This window comes from Eupeodes corollae, chromosome 2, assembly GCF_945859685.1.
Source record: "Eupeodes corollae chromosome 2, idEupCoro1.1, whole genome shotgun sequence".
Classification (NCBI taxonomy): Eukaryota; Metazoa; Arthropoda; class Insecta; order Diptera; family Syrphidae; genus Eupeodes; species Eupeodes corollae.
The window spans coordinates 100,874,489-100,891,241 of record NC_079148.1 but is presented as its reverse complement, the minus strand read 5'-3'; the positions used below and the strand labels follow the sequence as shown (position 1 = coordinate 100,891,241).

Genomic DNA, 16,753 nt, shown 5'->3' with positions numbered 1-16,753 from the left:
TGTATGTAATATGCTAATAGTCCATGTATTCGAAGGCTATCTGTAGATTTAAAGTCTATAAATGATGTAAGCAAATAAGTTAAATACACAAGGTTTTAAGAAAATGAAGTAGATGATAGGTACGAAGTTTACCGGGTCGCTTTTAGGTGTAGGTAATATAAATTAATAAAAGTTGAATGTTCAATGACTGTATTCAAATTATCCTTTTTCTAAAAAGAGAAAGAAAAAAGGCAGACATTTTAATTTTCTTTTTTTGTAAATAATAAAATGGTGTAAATTTTGCAATGTCGCTTCAAAATACCTAAATATTTGTTTTTCTCATTAATTTGGTCTTAAAAAAAGCTAAAACCTTTCATTTTAAAACCCCGTTATTTTAACATTTGTGGCTTTTGAAAATGCCATCTTTTGGCATTTGAGAAGTTAAACTATAAAGATAAAAATAAATTGATTTACCTGCCATTGAGTGATATTAACATCTCTTAATGGACTCGAAGGTCAGCTCTGGGACTGTCCTACAAAAAGCTGTAAAGCCATTCAATTTGTTTTTCCTTAAAACTAAGACGTAAGGATTCTTGAAACGCCTCCTTTGGTACTATTCTAGATTAAAACAAAAAGTTTCTTTTCAAACGAACCGTTTTAGTAGAAATATTTGTATATATTTTGTATTATATCTTACAAGTAAAATTTAAAAAGTTGATATATAATTCACAAATTTATTTAGAAATACTAAAAAAGTAATGAATACAAAAATTATCCTATTAAATGCTTTAAATAACTTAAAAACAATTTGTTTATGTTGAGATTTTATAGAAAATTTGTTTCTCCAATTCATTTTTGTCTGCAAAAACTTGCTTCTCCATAAAATTATGTAAATAAAATAATTTAAATTAATTTGAAACAAAAGTATAATTTGATTTAATTTTTGTGAACAAACTAAAGTTTCAATTGATAAATAAAAAATTATAACAAAAAATTAATTCAACAAAAAAAAATATAAAAATTATAAAATTTAGGATCGTGCAATTCTTCTACACACATACTTTATGTCTTTTTTCGTTTCTTAAAAATATATAAACAATTTTATTTTACAATTTTCTTTAAATGTTAGGATATTTTGTTATTTGAACTTAAATTAGGTAAAATATTTATGTGTTAATGTGATTCTAAATTCGCTAGTTATAACGGCACACGACACGACGACGCGTAGGTATTTTGAAAATTGTTATTATTTTGTATACATGACGTGTAGCATTATTTTGATAGTTTTTCTCTTTTTGTTTTTATACAAAAATTAAGGTAGGTAACAACATTTACAATGGAAATTTTATAAATACTCGTTTGTTAAAGCTCTGAATAAATTATCTTTTATCCTGCCAGCCAATAATACACATACATATATCTTTCTTAGAACAAAATAAGCTAGGACAGTTTTTCTTTTGAAATTCAGATTTTGCCTGGATCAAATGGCACAAAATTTTGTGATTTTTGTTTGTTTTTTTTTTTAATTTTTTTAGTGTAAGTTTGTGCTTTTTCACAGATAGTCCCGATTTTAAGAAATAAATTTTATCTGATCACAGCATTTCGAGGGTTATTTTTCAACTCGGTAGATTTATTATTTATTTTTTGTTTGTTATATAAATTAAATGCTTTAGCACAAATGTTAATTTAACTCATTTAAAATTTTTGATTAAACTATCTTCGAGATGAATCTCTTCGTTTAAGAACATCAAATATCACTTCAGATGCATTTTGATCGTCCTGATCGTGAGACTCATCATCGGAATCGGTATTCTCTAGGAGGGGAATTTTTTGGCCAGATGTACTATGCAAGACAACTGAATGTGTTAAATTATCACGCATGTTACCGTTAGAAGTATCTTCGAAAATAATTTCTTCGGGTTTTTGAAAAGTTAAGGTGGAATATTTATGGATGACATGGCAACAAATGCCTCCCAAACAAACAACCAAGCCAAGCACGTTCATCAGAGACAACTGGTCACCATTGAGTTCTACTGCAAGCGCCAATTGGCAAATGTCCTGAAAATAAAAAATAATACAGACATTTAGTTGAAAAAGTGTTAATAATTTATGTTTGATCAAATAACCCTAAAAAACAATAACTTCACTCCTTTTTCTTCTTTCTAGTCACCAATTTTTTTTTTTTTTTTTGAAAAACTAGATTAGGTCCTAACTATTTTTTACATTGATCATTTAAGCGTTAAAAACCTGATTCAGATTTTAGTTTTAGTTTGAGTTGGAATTTCGACAAGGATATTAGATCTCGGTTTACCGATGTTTTAACTTATTTCAAAACCTGATTTTTAGATTAAATTTCATGTGAACTATTTGACTACACATTTATAGAAAATTAATTTCTCAAAAAAAAAAAGATTTTAAATTACAAATATGCAATATGGAAGAGAGATCCATATTATAAGCGATTATTGTGGACGATTTTCCAAATGTGGCTATTAATTTTTCACACCAAAGGGTGGATGCCATACATAATGACTACGACCCTTAAGTCTGCACAAATAGAGGCAAGACCCATGGAAAATAATTTCTAATTAAAAAATGGTCAGAAAATGTTTTTATCAAGGCCAAGTCGTCGACTGTTTGGACTGTTTTTTCAAATTTACATGTGCATTTGAAGAATTAAAGGGTGATTTTTTAGATACACTAGTTTAAACAGATGACGCACGTTTCGTGTTTTGTTTCAGTGTCAAACATATACAGTTGGGTCTTTAATTTAACCATGAATCGTCTAACAAACAAACAACGCTTGCAAATTAGTAAAATTTTATTATAAAAATGCGAGCTCTGTTAAGAAAGTTATCGCGCGCTTTTTTACCGAAAAATTATGTTCAGCGACGAAACTCATTTTTGTCTCAATGGGTACGTAAATAAGCGGAATTGACGATTTTGGAGTAAATATCAGCCAAAAGCATTGCAAGAGCTACAAATGCATCCAGAAAAAGTCACAGTTTGGCGCGGTTTATGGACTGGTGGCATCATTGGACCGTACTTCTTCAAAGATGCTGAGTGTGAGATGATATCCAACTTTTTTTTTTGTCCAAAATGCAAGAGCTTGACTTGCACGAAATGTGGTTTCAACAAGACGGTGACTTATTGAGAGGGGAGTTCGGTGAACATTTTATTTCACGTTCGTGACCGGTCAATTAGCCGCCTAGATCGATGATCGATTGATGATGATATGATAAAGCTCATGAGTCATGTCTTTACAGACAAGCCCGCTTCAAGTGACGAATTGAAAGACAACATTAAAGCATTTATTCGTGAGATACCGGCCGAAATGTTGGAGAGAGTATGCCAAAATTGGACTAAGGGATGGACCATTTGAGGTCAAGGTCAAGGTCAACATTTGCATAAAATAATTTTCAGGCTTTTTCATCTGTCCTACGCTTCAGGTCTCGTTTCGAGTGGATGGAAAACCGCATATGTCCAGCCTATTCCCAAAAATCAACGAATCTTCCTCACCGTCTAATTACCGACCGATTGCACTTACGTCCCTTCTTTCCAAGGTAATGGATACGCTGACTAGTTATCAGCTCAAGAAATATCTCGAAGATCAAAACCTTGCTAATGACCGACAATACGGCTTTCGTAGCAATAGGTCCACTGGTGATCTCATAGTTCATCTCACCGAACAGTGCAACAAAGATTTACATATTTTTGGAGAAATTAAGATTATTTCACTTGATATTTCAGAGCATTTGATAGGCTCTCTCATCGAAAATGCGTGCTTTCGGTTTTCATGAATTCCTTTTTCATTGGATTAGTAATTTCCTTTCGAATCGTTCAATACAAATTGTATTGGGTTGATTCAAGTCTGAAAACCACAAAATAAATGCTGGTGTGCCCCAGGGCTCTGTTCTATCTCCAACACTCTTTCTCATTTTTATTAATGATCTCCTGTTTGCAACTTCTAATCCAATACATTGTTTAGCTGACGGTACTACTCTTAGCTTTTCATATTCGTTTTCAGACTCACATCCCTCTTCTTCGGATGTGGAACTGCAACGACAAAATATGATGAGCTCATTAAATTCCGACCTAAACAGCATTGTACGATGGGAAATAAGAAACCGCGTGGAATTTAATGCTTTGAAACCCCAATACTGTCTTGTATCGTTAAAGCGAAATATACCCCGCTTGCCATTGCCCATTATCCATGAATAGCACTTGCATTGAGGAGACTGAACATCTTGATATTCTCGGTATGTGTATCACCAACCATCTTTTGTGGAACAATCACATACGTTATGTCGCCAAAAATGCCACAAGATATTTGGGTTTTCTAAGGTGATGCAAGAAGTTTTTCTCCCCCCTTATCTGGCTGTTATCTACAAGAATTATATACGTCCAAAGCTTGAGTATAACTCCCATATCTGGGCTAGTGCTCTTGCAACTTTCTTTTTTAAAGCTCTTGCACGGTATTGAACGTAGAGTATTTAGATTAATTGGTGATAATACCATCATAGGATCCTTTACGCCGCTCGAACATCGTCGTTAAGTTTCTTGTCTAACCCTCTTTTACCGTTATTTTAATGAATTATGCCCTAGAGAAATAGCCAGTTGCATATACCCTCGAGAACAAGTACAGAGATTCGTTCTTTAGCCGTACTATGGGAATGTAGAATGCCTTGCCATACTCTGTCTTTCCCAGCCATTGCAATATTCAGGAATTCAAAACCAATTTGCACTGACACGTCCTTTCAACCCCTCTCTCCCTCTCCTAGTGCTCACACTGTGTCTACATAATAAGGGTAGTATTATCCCTTTGAGTGTGCGCTTATTATTATTTAAAAAAAAAGACATTTAATTATATGAACCGTACTATCGATTCGAATGTTATGTTTTTTTTAACCCTCCTAAAGTTTTTAAAAAATTGCCCTTTAGTTAAAAATACTAATTTAATTGCAATCCTTTCAAAGACCTTATTTTAAACATTTATTAATATTGCTGCATTTTTCATCTCGACAATAGTTTTGAATGTTAATTGTTTTTATCATAAAACCGAGATCTAAAGATTTTTAAAATGAAGTTAAAAAAGAGAGAATTACTAGATCGAGTTTAAAATTTATTTGATGGTTTACGAATAATTTAACAACATAACGACCTAAATGAAAATTTCTTGACAATGTCTTAATCTCTAACACCCTATTTAGTGAAAAATTTTATCACGATTGAGTTCTACTCATTTCTTAATCAAGTTCTCAAACGTTAGAACTCTGATCTAGAACTTCGTTTTAATAGACCCCCTGGAATTTGGGGGTCCAGGAAATAAGAACTTGGCTTAGAAATATTTGTACTTCTTTAACCGTCTTAAACAAAGTACACATTTTTTTGTATTTAATTAAAACTACTAGAATTTTTAATGATCAATGATGATACATTTTTATTTTCTTATATCTTTCACTGATTAATATATAATATATAAAAAATGTTAACCAAAGAATAATAAACGATTGGCCACAATTTTGGAATGTAAAGAAATTGCGGGACCAAATCATTTTGACTCAAACAAGAAAATACATTTTTCACTCATCGGTTCACTCATAATTAACATACTGCCAAACATAACAATCTATGACAGTTTTTGAAATTAAAATTGAAGGTAGGGTTTTTCAATCTTAAAATTTAAGAACCCAATTGAAATTAAAAGATGTCCTTGACAAAACCAGAAAACTTCAATGGAATAGGACTGGACACATGTTTCGAACGTCGGATGATAGATGGACCAAGATAATAACAGGGTGGCCTATACTTGATGAGAAAAGAAGTGTGGGAAAACAATTCCAAAGATGGAGAGACGACACACAATCTTTCTGTCCAAATTGCTGGACAGAAATTTACGGCGGAATAAGGTAGAAGGGGGAAACTTATACTCATCAAACTTTTAACATTTTTAACAGTGAATAAATTAGTAAATTAAATTTTGATAAATAAAAGGTTGTGCTGAAGGTTATGAAAAACAAAAGCATGTTAGTTCCATTTAAGAAACATAAATTAGAATTTTATTCCACTATTATTATTATTATTCATTTTCGTCTTATCTTTAATTTAAACATATATCAATATAATCAATATGATATATGTATGTACACTGCGGGTCATAAGGTTAGAAGCAGGATTTTTTGAGAAGTAAAATCGATATTTATCCCGTTACATAATGGATTTAAAAAAAATAACTATGGTTAATGAAAGACAATTAGATTAACAACACAACATACATTTTGGGTATAGAAGAGATTAAGCTAACTTCTAAGAAAAATTGTAATTAAGTCAAGAATATGCGAAATTAAATCGGGTCATTAGATTAGAAGCATAAATAAAATAAATGAAAATAAAATGCAGTTATTCATATTTTTTTTTTAAGTTTTTTGGGTTTTATTAAATATTTAATAATGTGAGCTGCCACCAGCCTTTAAATAACTTCAAAAATTCTATCTTTTAGGGATTTATAAAGAGATTCCAAGTAGTCCAGTGAAATCTCACTCCAGGCCAATTTGATACCATGAATAAGCGCTTCCTTGTCATCGTATTGCTTCCCTCCCTTATACACCTTACGTGTAAGCCAGCCCCACACATTTTCCATTATGTTAAGGTCCGGGGAATATGGTGGCCAATGCAGCAAGTATGTAGATGTTTTGGTTTGCAATGAAGGATTTTACCTCTCGGGCTGTGTGTATAGGAGCGTTGTCCTGCTGAAAAATCCATGAAATTGGTCCAAAAAGCTCGGTAATTATGGGCAATACTGAGTCCAGCAAGGCTTTGTAGGTTTTTCCAGTCATTTTACTATCTTGGACTACCAAGTCTATAGTGCCAAAAACGAAATTGAGCCCCAGACCATAACGCCTCCTTCTCTGCTATATTGACGGTTTAAAAACCGCTTCTCTTTCCTAATGTCATGGAAATAATAATTAGAACCATCTGGCCCATCTAGGTTAATTTTTTTTTGTCGGAAAAAATAACCTTCCGCCAATCATTTGAAGTCATTGAATTCTGCACATCCCAGCTCATGTGATCTTTCGCAAAACACAAGCGTTGCTTCTTCCTTGTGTTATTAAGTGGTGATATTTTTAAAGCTTCAGGCGCTTTATGTGTTTAGCATTGCGGATCGTGCGTTTGACAGTCGATAAGCAGGCCTTAACATTAGCTTTATCCCTAATTTTAGCTGCCGATAAACATGAATTTGACGCTATTCTAAGTATATTTCGCGTTTCGTGAAGTGTTAAGGCAGAGGAAGTGTTTCCTTTATAATTTTTTAGATACGACGATGGGTTTTTTAAATAGTTACTGACACAATGATCACTTCGATTTATTTTTCGGGCTATAGCACGGCATGAAAGACCTTCAGAGTAATAAACATCTATTCTTGCCATTTCCTCCACTGTCAAATATTTTGTCTTGCCCATTTTTATTACAACTTAATAAACAACAATTAATTTATGAAATGCACCGTTTATACCGAAAATAAAATGAATTCACTTTACAAGTCAACGTTTATATGTTCACTGCTTCTAATCTTATGACCCGATTTATTTTTGCATATTTTCGACTCAATTGACAATTTGTCATAAAAGATCCGTTAGCTAATTCTCTAATATTTCCAAATTTCACATTTTGTTGTTAACAAAGTAGTATTTCATTTACTATAATTGTTTTTTTCTAATCCACCATGTAAAGGGAGAAATATCGATTTTACTTCTCAAAAATGCCTGCTTCTAACCTTATGACCCGCATTGTATATTAAGTTATAAATTCGTTACATAATAAATTTGTTTTTAAATTAAAATTTTGTATGAATTCAATTTTCATAAATTTCATAAATATACAATTTTTGAGTGATTTGAAACACAAAGTGCGAATAATGTCAAAAACTATTTCTATATTAAAGGGCAAGCTTACAGAATTTGTACACTTTCGACCAATTCTCAGCATTTAATAACCCATACAATCTTTTCACAGATCTTATGCTCTCTTCAAATGCCATTTCCCTATTTCCTGCAAAATAGGACATACAGCAATAAAATGATAGACATTTTCTAGTTCTCTTCTATTGCATAGATGGCATATTTGCCGCCAATCCATTCTATGTGGGATAAAGTTTAAATTCAATGGTTACACTCTTGCTTTAAAGATAAGACTTATTTTTTCGGCAGAAAAATTTAAGTTGAAATATCCTAAATTTGCGTGCAATCGATGGTTGAGGTTTCGATAAATTATTCTGGCTGTGGTCGTTGAAGCTTTGCAATGAGAAGTGAAAATTGATCAAGCCACTCTGAAATCGATAATGTGCAGTTGTATGTATTAGCCAGTTCTTTCCACTCTTTAAACGGTGATGCATTCGATCGTAGTGCTTTGGTCATTATTTGTTTATGTATATTTGAATTTTTTTTAGTCTTTTTATAAAAATCGACTCTACATAGATAGCATGCGTTGGAGTTGACATAGGCAACTTGAAGATTCGTTTGAAAAACGTTCTTTGAATTATCTCAAACTCTTCGAATTGATTAAAACCAAATGCTTGACTACCATATAGCATACATGAATTGATGGTTGAATTTCATGGAATTGCAAACGTTTATATTTCCAAAGAATTTCGGCCGCATTAAGTGCATTTTTCTTTTGCATGTTTTGAGAAGTTTAAATTGTATGTTAATAAAACACCTAAATATTTAAATTCAATTAATGTTTCGAGGCGCTCGTTGCCAATCTTCCAAACTTCCTCTGATCTTCTTCTGCTCATTCGTTTTTCAAAAATCATAACCTTTGTTTTTTCTATGTTGATATTTGATGCTGTAGTGTGTAGGGATTTTCAGCTATAAGCTTTAAATTGTAAATAAAATACTCCTACCTTGCAGTAAAAGTGGTTTTTTGATGTGATATTAAATTTTATGGGTTAAACTTTGAATTAGTTATACAAAATGTAATTTTTAATTATTTTATTATGATTAAAAATAACATTTTTGGCAGCTTACGAAAAAAGCAGCACTTTAAACTAGACAGTTAAATGTCATCCCATTCATTCCACTAAAATGGTTCATATTTAAAAAAAAAACAATCCCAGAAGAGTATAATCAAAAAGTATACAATATTTTAGCTTAACAAAAGAGAAAGTTATCTAAAACAATTGAGTGAAGAGCTTGATATTCAAAGACAAGTTAAAAAAGATGGAGAGTGGAGTAAACTTGCACTTAATCTTACAGCTGTGAATAAAGTAATTTTTTAAATTTTTCGCTTAAGACAATCCCGTTATCAGTAATCAAATTGACATTCACTAACGAAACCCATAGGAGTCAGATTTAGCCTAAGCAAAAATTATATTGAATAGGAAAATTAGAGTATATTTTAACGAAAGCCAAAAAATACGGAATACAAAGGATGTTTTGAACACTAATTTCTTTTATTTAAACTAATGTTTTTAAGCTTAAATCGTTTGGTAGATTTTTGATAGAATTAGAAGAAAATGTTTATGGAGGCAAAGGGAATATTCTACTATTTAGGTGGAATAATAACAAACTTTGTATCATTTGTACGACTAAAGCGTCTTACTTTACATGGACTATATTTGAGACTTAAATACTTATGTTAACTTGCCGGCTTGCATACGGAGATACCTCTCACGAATAGTTGTTATCTTTTGCAAAATTTGCATTGCTAATATTACTTTTTATTCGATTATAAATAAACTACTACTCATGGTCATAACTCTGTAGAAATATAATTCTCGCCAACCCCCACTTTTTAAATTTTAAATATAAACAAGATAAGCAACTTATTAAATTTAGAACTAGATTTCCATAAGGTTTTTCCCCAACAAATTACAACTATGTAGAACTTAGTCATTTGTAAGAATTTTTTCTTGACGTGTTGTTTTCAAGGAGAAATAGAATATATAACTAATTGTTATGGCGAAGAATTAAGCTTTATTGTAAAGATAAGGGCTTTTACAATTTCGATCATGTCGCCACTACGGCCGGCTTGAATACATTCTGGCAGAGGCCCAATTTTGTAACGCTTTTGGCAGAACGCGGAGCCATATGTGAGCAAATACTCTCTTACAATGCATCAATCTTCTCAGGCGTATCTGCAGTCGAAAATTACTTGAAGTGAATCGATGCTTGCAACAGTTCACGTGGTGGTCGTTAAAATTATCTAGTGTTTCACACATAATCTCAACATTCAAACCTTATAATAAGAATGAAATATGTAGGTACTATGAAGAAAATATTACATGTGTTTTATTTACGCTTACTTTTGAAACCGCAAAATAGATAGATTAGTGTGTATTATGTGGCGTTTTTCTTTTTTAGTTCAGAGCTGAGCACTGAGCAGAGTCTGAGCGAACAGAGTAGAGTAGAGTTCTGAGCAAAGTTCTGAGCAGAGTTCAAATGGTAGACATGTGCATTCAAGAGGACACAAGCGTTCACAGGTTTTTCTCAAAACCAACCTCTGTCTATCAACTCCTACTCTCACCTCCCCGTGGTGAACATCGGGTGCCTAGTACCTCAACTGGAGATTGGGTTATATAAGGAGCGGTTTTATCCCGCTCCCCATCGTTGGAGTTATACTTAGCATTTGGCCCTACAGGTTGGGGGTTGTGCGTCAGGGTGACTTCCTGACCACGTAAAAGCTTTCATAGTTGCGAAGCACAAACTAGCCTTGGATACGGACGGATTTACTGTTGACAACCAACGCAAACGAATAAAGGACAACGAACTTCGGATATGCACGTGGAATGTTAGGTCCCTTAACAGACCACGTGCGGCCGAAGAATTAGCGGAAGCCCTAGACCTCTATAAAGCAGATATCACCGCCATCCAGGAAATATGATAGGATGGGCTGGGCAAAAAGAGGATGAAAAACTGCGATATTTACTATGGTGACTGCTACCACGAAAACCAACAGCGCTTATTTGGATGCGGCTTCGTCATTGGAGCCAGACTTAGGCAAGATGTCTTGAGCTATTGGTGCATCAATGAGCGCCTCACGACCATACGCATCTAGGCTAAATTCGGCAACATTAGCCTGATATGCGCGCACGCCCCCACAGCAGAGAAAGACGACAACACCAAAGATATGTTCTTCGAGCTCCTAGACAAAACATATGAACAGTGCTCTAGCTACGATATTAAAATAGTCCTGGGCGATTTTAATGCCAAGCTAGGAAGGGAAAACATCTTTGGTGGAATAATCGGGAAGAACAGCCAGCACGACAACACTTCCGACAATGGATTCAGGCTCATAGATTTTGCTGCGGTGCGAAACGTCATGATAGCCAGTACGCGTTTTTCACACCTCAACATCCACAAGGGAACTTGGACTTCTCCAGATCAATCTACCGTCAACCAGATGGACCATATTGCGATCGACCGACGCCAGACACGCTTCCAGCATTAAGGATGTACGAACTTTCCGAGGAGCTAACATCGACTCGGACCACTACCTCGTTGTAGCCAAGGTAGCACTTCGGATTTCCAGACCCAAGGCAAAACAGGGAGGTGCTGGGAGAAGGTACAACGTCGAACGGCTACAATCGCCTGAGATCGCCAAATCCTTTTCCGACCGAGTTACAAGTAACCTCTCTCGAAGTTCTCTGCCGCCAACACAATGTATCGAAAACCAGTGGCAACAGTACCAAGATGCAATCAGAGAAGCCGCCTCTGATGTGCTGGGTTTTAAACTGCCACCAACAAGGAACCCTTGGTTTGATGAGGAATGTCGGCAGGCACGCAAAGCGGCGCTGCATACAAGGACGAGAGCTGCTCGTGAGCTCTATGAGCAGAAGAGGCGAGAGGAACGCCGACTTCTCAGAAGGAAAAAGAGAGGGCATGAGAAGCGTGCGGTCGAAGATGTTGAGAGGTATAAAAGCAAGAATGAGGTTCGAAAGTTTTATGAACAGGTGAACGAAATTCGCAGGTACATAAACCTAGAACCGAAGGCTGCAAAGACGAAAGTGGAAACATCATAGTGGAACCACAGTCAATGCTGAGTATATGGAAGGAACACTTCTGAAGACTAAACAAAGGCGACGACGAACTGAATTGCGCTGTCAGGCAGGATGATCCATTTAACATAGACGACGAAAGCGAACAATACCGTCCTCCCGACTTAGACGAACTAAAGATTGCCTTATCTAAGCTGAAGTCTAATAAAGCCGCTGGAGCAGATGGCTTGAATGCCGAGCTCTTTAAAGCAGCTGGGGATAAGCTGGTTAGGAGCATGCACCAACTTATCTGTAAGATATGGTCGGAAGAAAACATGCCCGATGAATGGAACCTCAGTATTGTTTGCCCGATCCTGAAAAAAGGAGACCCTCTAAACTGCACCAACTATAGAGGAATAAGTCTACTAAACATCGCCTATAAAATCTTCTCTGCCGTAATATGTGAACGTCTAAAGCCCATCGTCACAACCTGATAGGTCCTTATCAGTGTGGTTTTAGACCAGGAAAGTCCACAGTTGATCAAATATTCACATTACGGTAGAGCCTGGAAAAAAACCAAGAACATCAAATCGATAGCTACCATCTCTTCATCGATTTCAAGGCCGCATATGACAGCATATACAGGGACGAGCTGTATAGAGCCATGTCTAGTTTTGGCATCCCTGCCAAACTCGTCGGTTTGTGCAGGATGACCATGGAGAATTCACGCAGCTCCATAAAGGTTGCAAACAACTTAACACAACCTTTCGATGTCAAAAAAGGTTTTAGACAAGGTGATGAGCTGTCATGTGATTTTTTTAACATCGTGCTTGAAAGAATAGTGCAGAGCTGACACGTCAACACTAGAGGCACTATCTTTCAAAAGTTTGTCCAATTACTGGCATATGCTGATGACATTGACATAATCGGAAGAACTCAGTGTGATGTCAATGGGGCCTTTGTGAGTATTGAGGCAGAGGCGGCAAAAATGGGTTTAACGGTTAATGAGGGCAAAACAAAGTACATGCTGTCGTCTAGAAAGGACATACAACACCGACGTTTTGGTCAAACCGTCACAATCGACAGACGTAACTTTGAGGTAGTCAAGGACTTCGTCTACCTAGGCTCCGCTGTAAACGCAGAAAACAACACCAGCGCTGAGATCAAACGCAGAATAACTCTTGCTAACCGCTGTTTCTTTGGACTAAGAAAGCAATTGAGTGGTAAGATCCTCTCTAGAGGGACCAAAGTGTTGCTATATAAGACCCTTATCATCCCCGTCCTGCTATACGGTGCAGAAGCATGGACCATGACAAAAGCGGATTAAAGCACCTTGGGTCGCTTCGAGAGAAAAGTTCTTCGTGTGATCTACGGTCCCGTATGCATCGAAGGGGAGTGGAGGAGAAGATGGAACGACGAACTGTACGGGCTGTACAGCGACGTAGACTTAGCCAGAAGAGTAAAAGTCCAACGACTAAGATGGCTGGGTCACGTAGAGCGCATGGAAACCAATGCTCCGGCCCGGAAAGTCTTCGAATCCGCACCCACAAGACAGCGCAGTAGAGGAAGACCGCGGATCAGTTGGCGTGCAAAAGTGGAAAGTGACCTCACCCAAATTGGAGAGCGAAACTGGAGACATCTAGCTAGGGACCGAGCTAGATAGAGAAGTTTGTTGGGTGAGGCCCTAGTTCACACAGGACTGTAGCGCCACCTTAAGTAGGTCATAAAGCGCGCTCTGAACATGTTCAGATCTGAAAAAGAAACACGAATTTGAAGCTCTGAACAATCAGAGCTCAAAAAGAAACACAATTATTTTTTGACAGTTCGAGCTCTGCTCTGAACTAAAAAAGAAAAACACCAATGATATAGCAAACTAAACTGAATACCAAGTGACAGCTGTCAAAAAGACTGAAAATTACACGTCTTAAAAATACACCCGTTATAATTTGAACCCCAACTGTCTTGACTTAATATTTCAGTTCCCCCGCGTTTAAACAATCTTCTTAAATTTCAAATATAAATACAAAATAAGATAAGCAGCTTTTGTACAATTAGCTTTTTGATTCATCAACAAATTTAGCAAGGGGTTTTTGTCCCAACAAAACAACAAAATTCTTAATTCAAATCTTAATCATTTGTATTTACTTTTTATCCACACATATAAACCGATAATTATTTAAGTCCCTCCTCTTGTCTTCAAGAGTGTTAATAATTATTCAGTTGTTAATTAAAACAAAATATAACACTTGAGGTGTACGTACTTTGCCTCAACGAATAAAAAAATAAATAAGTCTTATCTTTTCGTGACTTCAAATCGGAAACATTACTAAACAAAAATTCACCACTTTCTTTGTTTTGTTTATTTTTCTGTTATCAATTATTGTTTGTGGAAGTATTCTGTTATCAAGTGAAGAAATAACTCGCAAGCTTACCTTAAAGATTCCTGAAATCGATAGGGTTAAACTGGAGGTTCTCGACAGAACCAGGAATTCACTTAGTTCCATGAAGAATGCCAAAACAGCTCCAGCACTTATTTTCGACACCAAAAGCACGATGTCCGAGGTGGGATAGGTCGGAAGTCGATCAACAACATTTAAAAGACGTTCACCTAAGAAAGCATCGATGAAGAAACGACTTTTCAGCTATATGAGTGTGTTCTTACCTTCAAATGCAATGGTAAATGGAACAACCGAAAGAATCATCCATGGTTGCATATGATAGATCATATCCACCGGATTGTGAAGTCCTAGTTTGGATTTTTGCATCACAAACTGTGCGAAAGTCCAGCGGATTCCACTGCTCAAAGATGCCACGAGCAAGAAAGTGAACCCTAAGGCGTCGAATTGAGTCGATTTGTAGGTGAACATGAAGAGGCCAGAGGCAATCATCACTACAATGCCCATTAGCGCCCAGCTTTTCTTCTCCAGGCCAAGAATGATAGCGAAGATCAAAATAAAGATGATGGTCGAGGACTTGGTCATGGTGTAGAGTGAGATCTTGACCAGTTCCAGACCCCAGCTGGAGAAGCCAATGTCTATGCCGCTCGCTATACCTGTTGGAGCCATCTTACGAACCGACGTCTTGCAGTCGAGCTGTACTCGTGTGTTGCCATTGACCAGAGGCATGAGACTGCGCAGACACGCCGACATCATGTATTTCACAACCAGATGGTACGAAACTATCGATAGGGGGAACTTTAAATGCTGAAATGGGAATGAAGATGAAAATGAATGTTTAAGTTTCAAATAAAAAGCTTCCGATCTCACCTTTATGAGCCATCCTTGATAGAAAGTCAAGCTAATGGACAGCGAGAGGTAGAGACAGATGATGGCCAATGTGCCCACTGCCATCTGCATTAACTTTGAACTTGCGGCATTCTGTGTGTCCGCCTCTAGTCGATGGTGATGATGGTCGTAGTCCAATTCGTTTTCTTCATCATTCTGGAAGAGTTCACCTTTTGAATTTGTGCTCAAGCGTTCATAGCGCGACGCAGACATGACTTTCCTCTGTTGAAAGCAGGTGGAACTGGTGCAACAGTTAAGGGGGCTTGTACCTTTTCCGACTTACTTGTTTTGCGTGTAAAATGGAATGTTTAACAATCAGTCTTTGTTTCGAACGGGGGTATCGGATGTAGGTTCTTAAATTTAGAAATTTTACACCTTGCTGCATTCCATATGGAATGTTTTCGTTTTTTGTAGGTTTTTGTTGTTCTTGGTTTCTGTAGACGTAGATCTTGAATTATTTAAGTTCGATGGTGGAATATTTTGTTGGCAGTTTTTTCGCAAGCAATCTTCTTTTTTGAGGGAGAATTTTGTATGGTCGTCGATATGCGCCTGCGAAGTTTTTCGTTTTGGGATTGGGAATTTGTTTTGCTACGCAGTGCGGCTGACGTTGACATTTTTCATGGTTGACAGTTCTTGGTTTGTGACAGCTGGTGGGGGATGTGTTCATAAGGCGAGTAAATAGTAATATTTACAAGAATAACGAGTATCACTCGTTAGTTAAGGGGCCAGTTTGTAAATCGCTACCATTTGTTCTCTAGACTGAGGAAACAAAAATTAAAATTGATGAAATATACTATTTAGAAATTTTATTAGTCAATTAAGAGAAAGTATTTCACAGGTCAAAAAATACAAGTAGCATGTCAAATTGCCACGTTGCTTTTTCATACTTTCGTAAGGTCAAAGCGACATTTACGGCGGTACAATAGTGGTTCTTTACTTTACCTGTATCTTAAGGTGGATTTACATGTATCTGTACTTTGAAGTTTGCAGACAATGAGGGAACAAAATAATGAAATTACACTGTTTGGATAAAAAGAGAGAATATACAAAATGCAGACGCCCCTCAAAACAGAGATTTTAGGAAGTCAGGTGAAGACTTTAGTGTTCGTCTTCACTATAGCACTTTAATAAAATTGTAAAGATTTCTCTCTCTCTTCCTCTTATAGGTTTTTCACACTAAACCCAAAACCAGGTTTTAAGCAAAAAGTTTTCGAAAACCCGAGAATCGTTCACACCGAACATTTACACATTTTTATTTCAGAATGAGCCGCAGAACTTTCGATATATTCTGCAATGAACTAAAGGATCTGGAAATGCAAGATACAAACTTTAACCTTATGTAGGCACCCCTATCAAGTTGATTTTCAGGACGGTAAGGATCTACACGAGCTCCAAAAGAACGAATGGGATCCAGTCATTGAGTGATTTAACAAACGTTTCGATACAAACATACAAAAAACTTCCAGTACTTTCTTTCACACAGTGAAGGTGTTCTATATGGAATATATATGCTCTC

General features: G+C 35.9%; 1 protein-coding gene across 1 annotated transcript; it reads right to left on the bottom strand.

Moving 5' to 3' along the window:
- Positions 1-693: 693 nt before the first annotated feature.
- Positions 694-15,851, bottom strand: LOC129946656 (solute carrier family 35 member C2). The gene is made up of 4 exons (XM_056056911.1): positions 15,220-15,851; positions 14,616-15,156; positions 14,386-14,561; positions 694-2,037 (listed from the first exon to the last, which is right to left on the bottom strand). Exons 1-4 carry the CDS (start codon positions 15,448-15,450, stop codon positions 1,693-1,695), a joined length of 1,293 nt encoding a protein of 430 aa, XP_055912886.1. The 5' UTR covers positions 15,451-15,851; the 3' UTR covers positions 694-1,692.
- Positions 15,852-16,753: the final 902 nt, after the last annotated feature.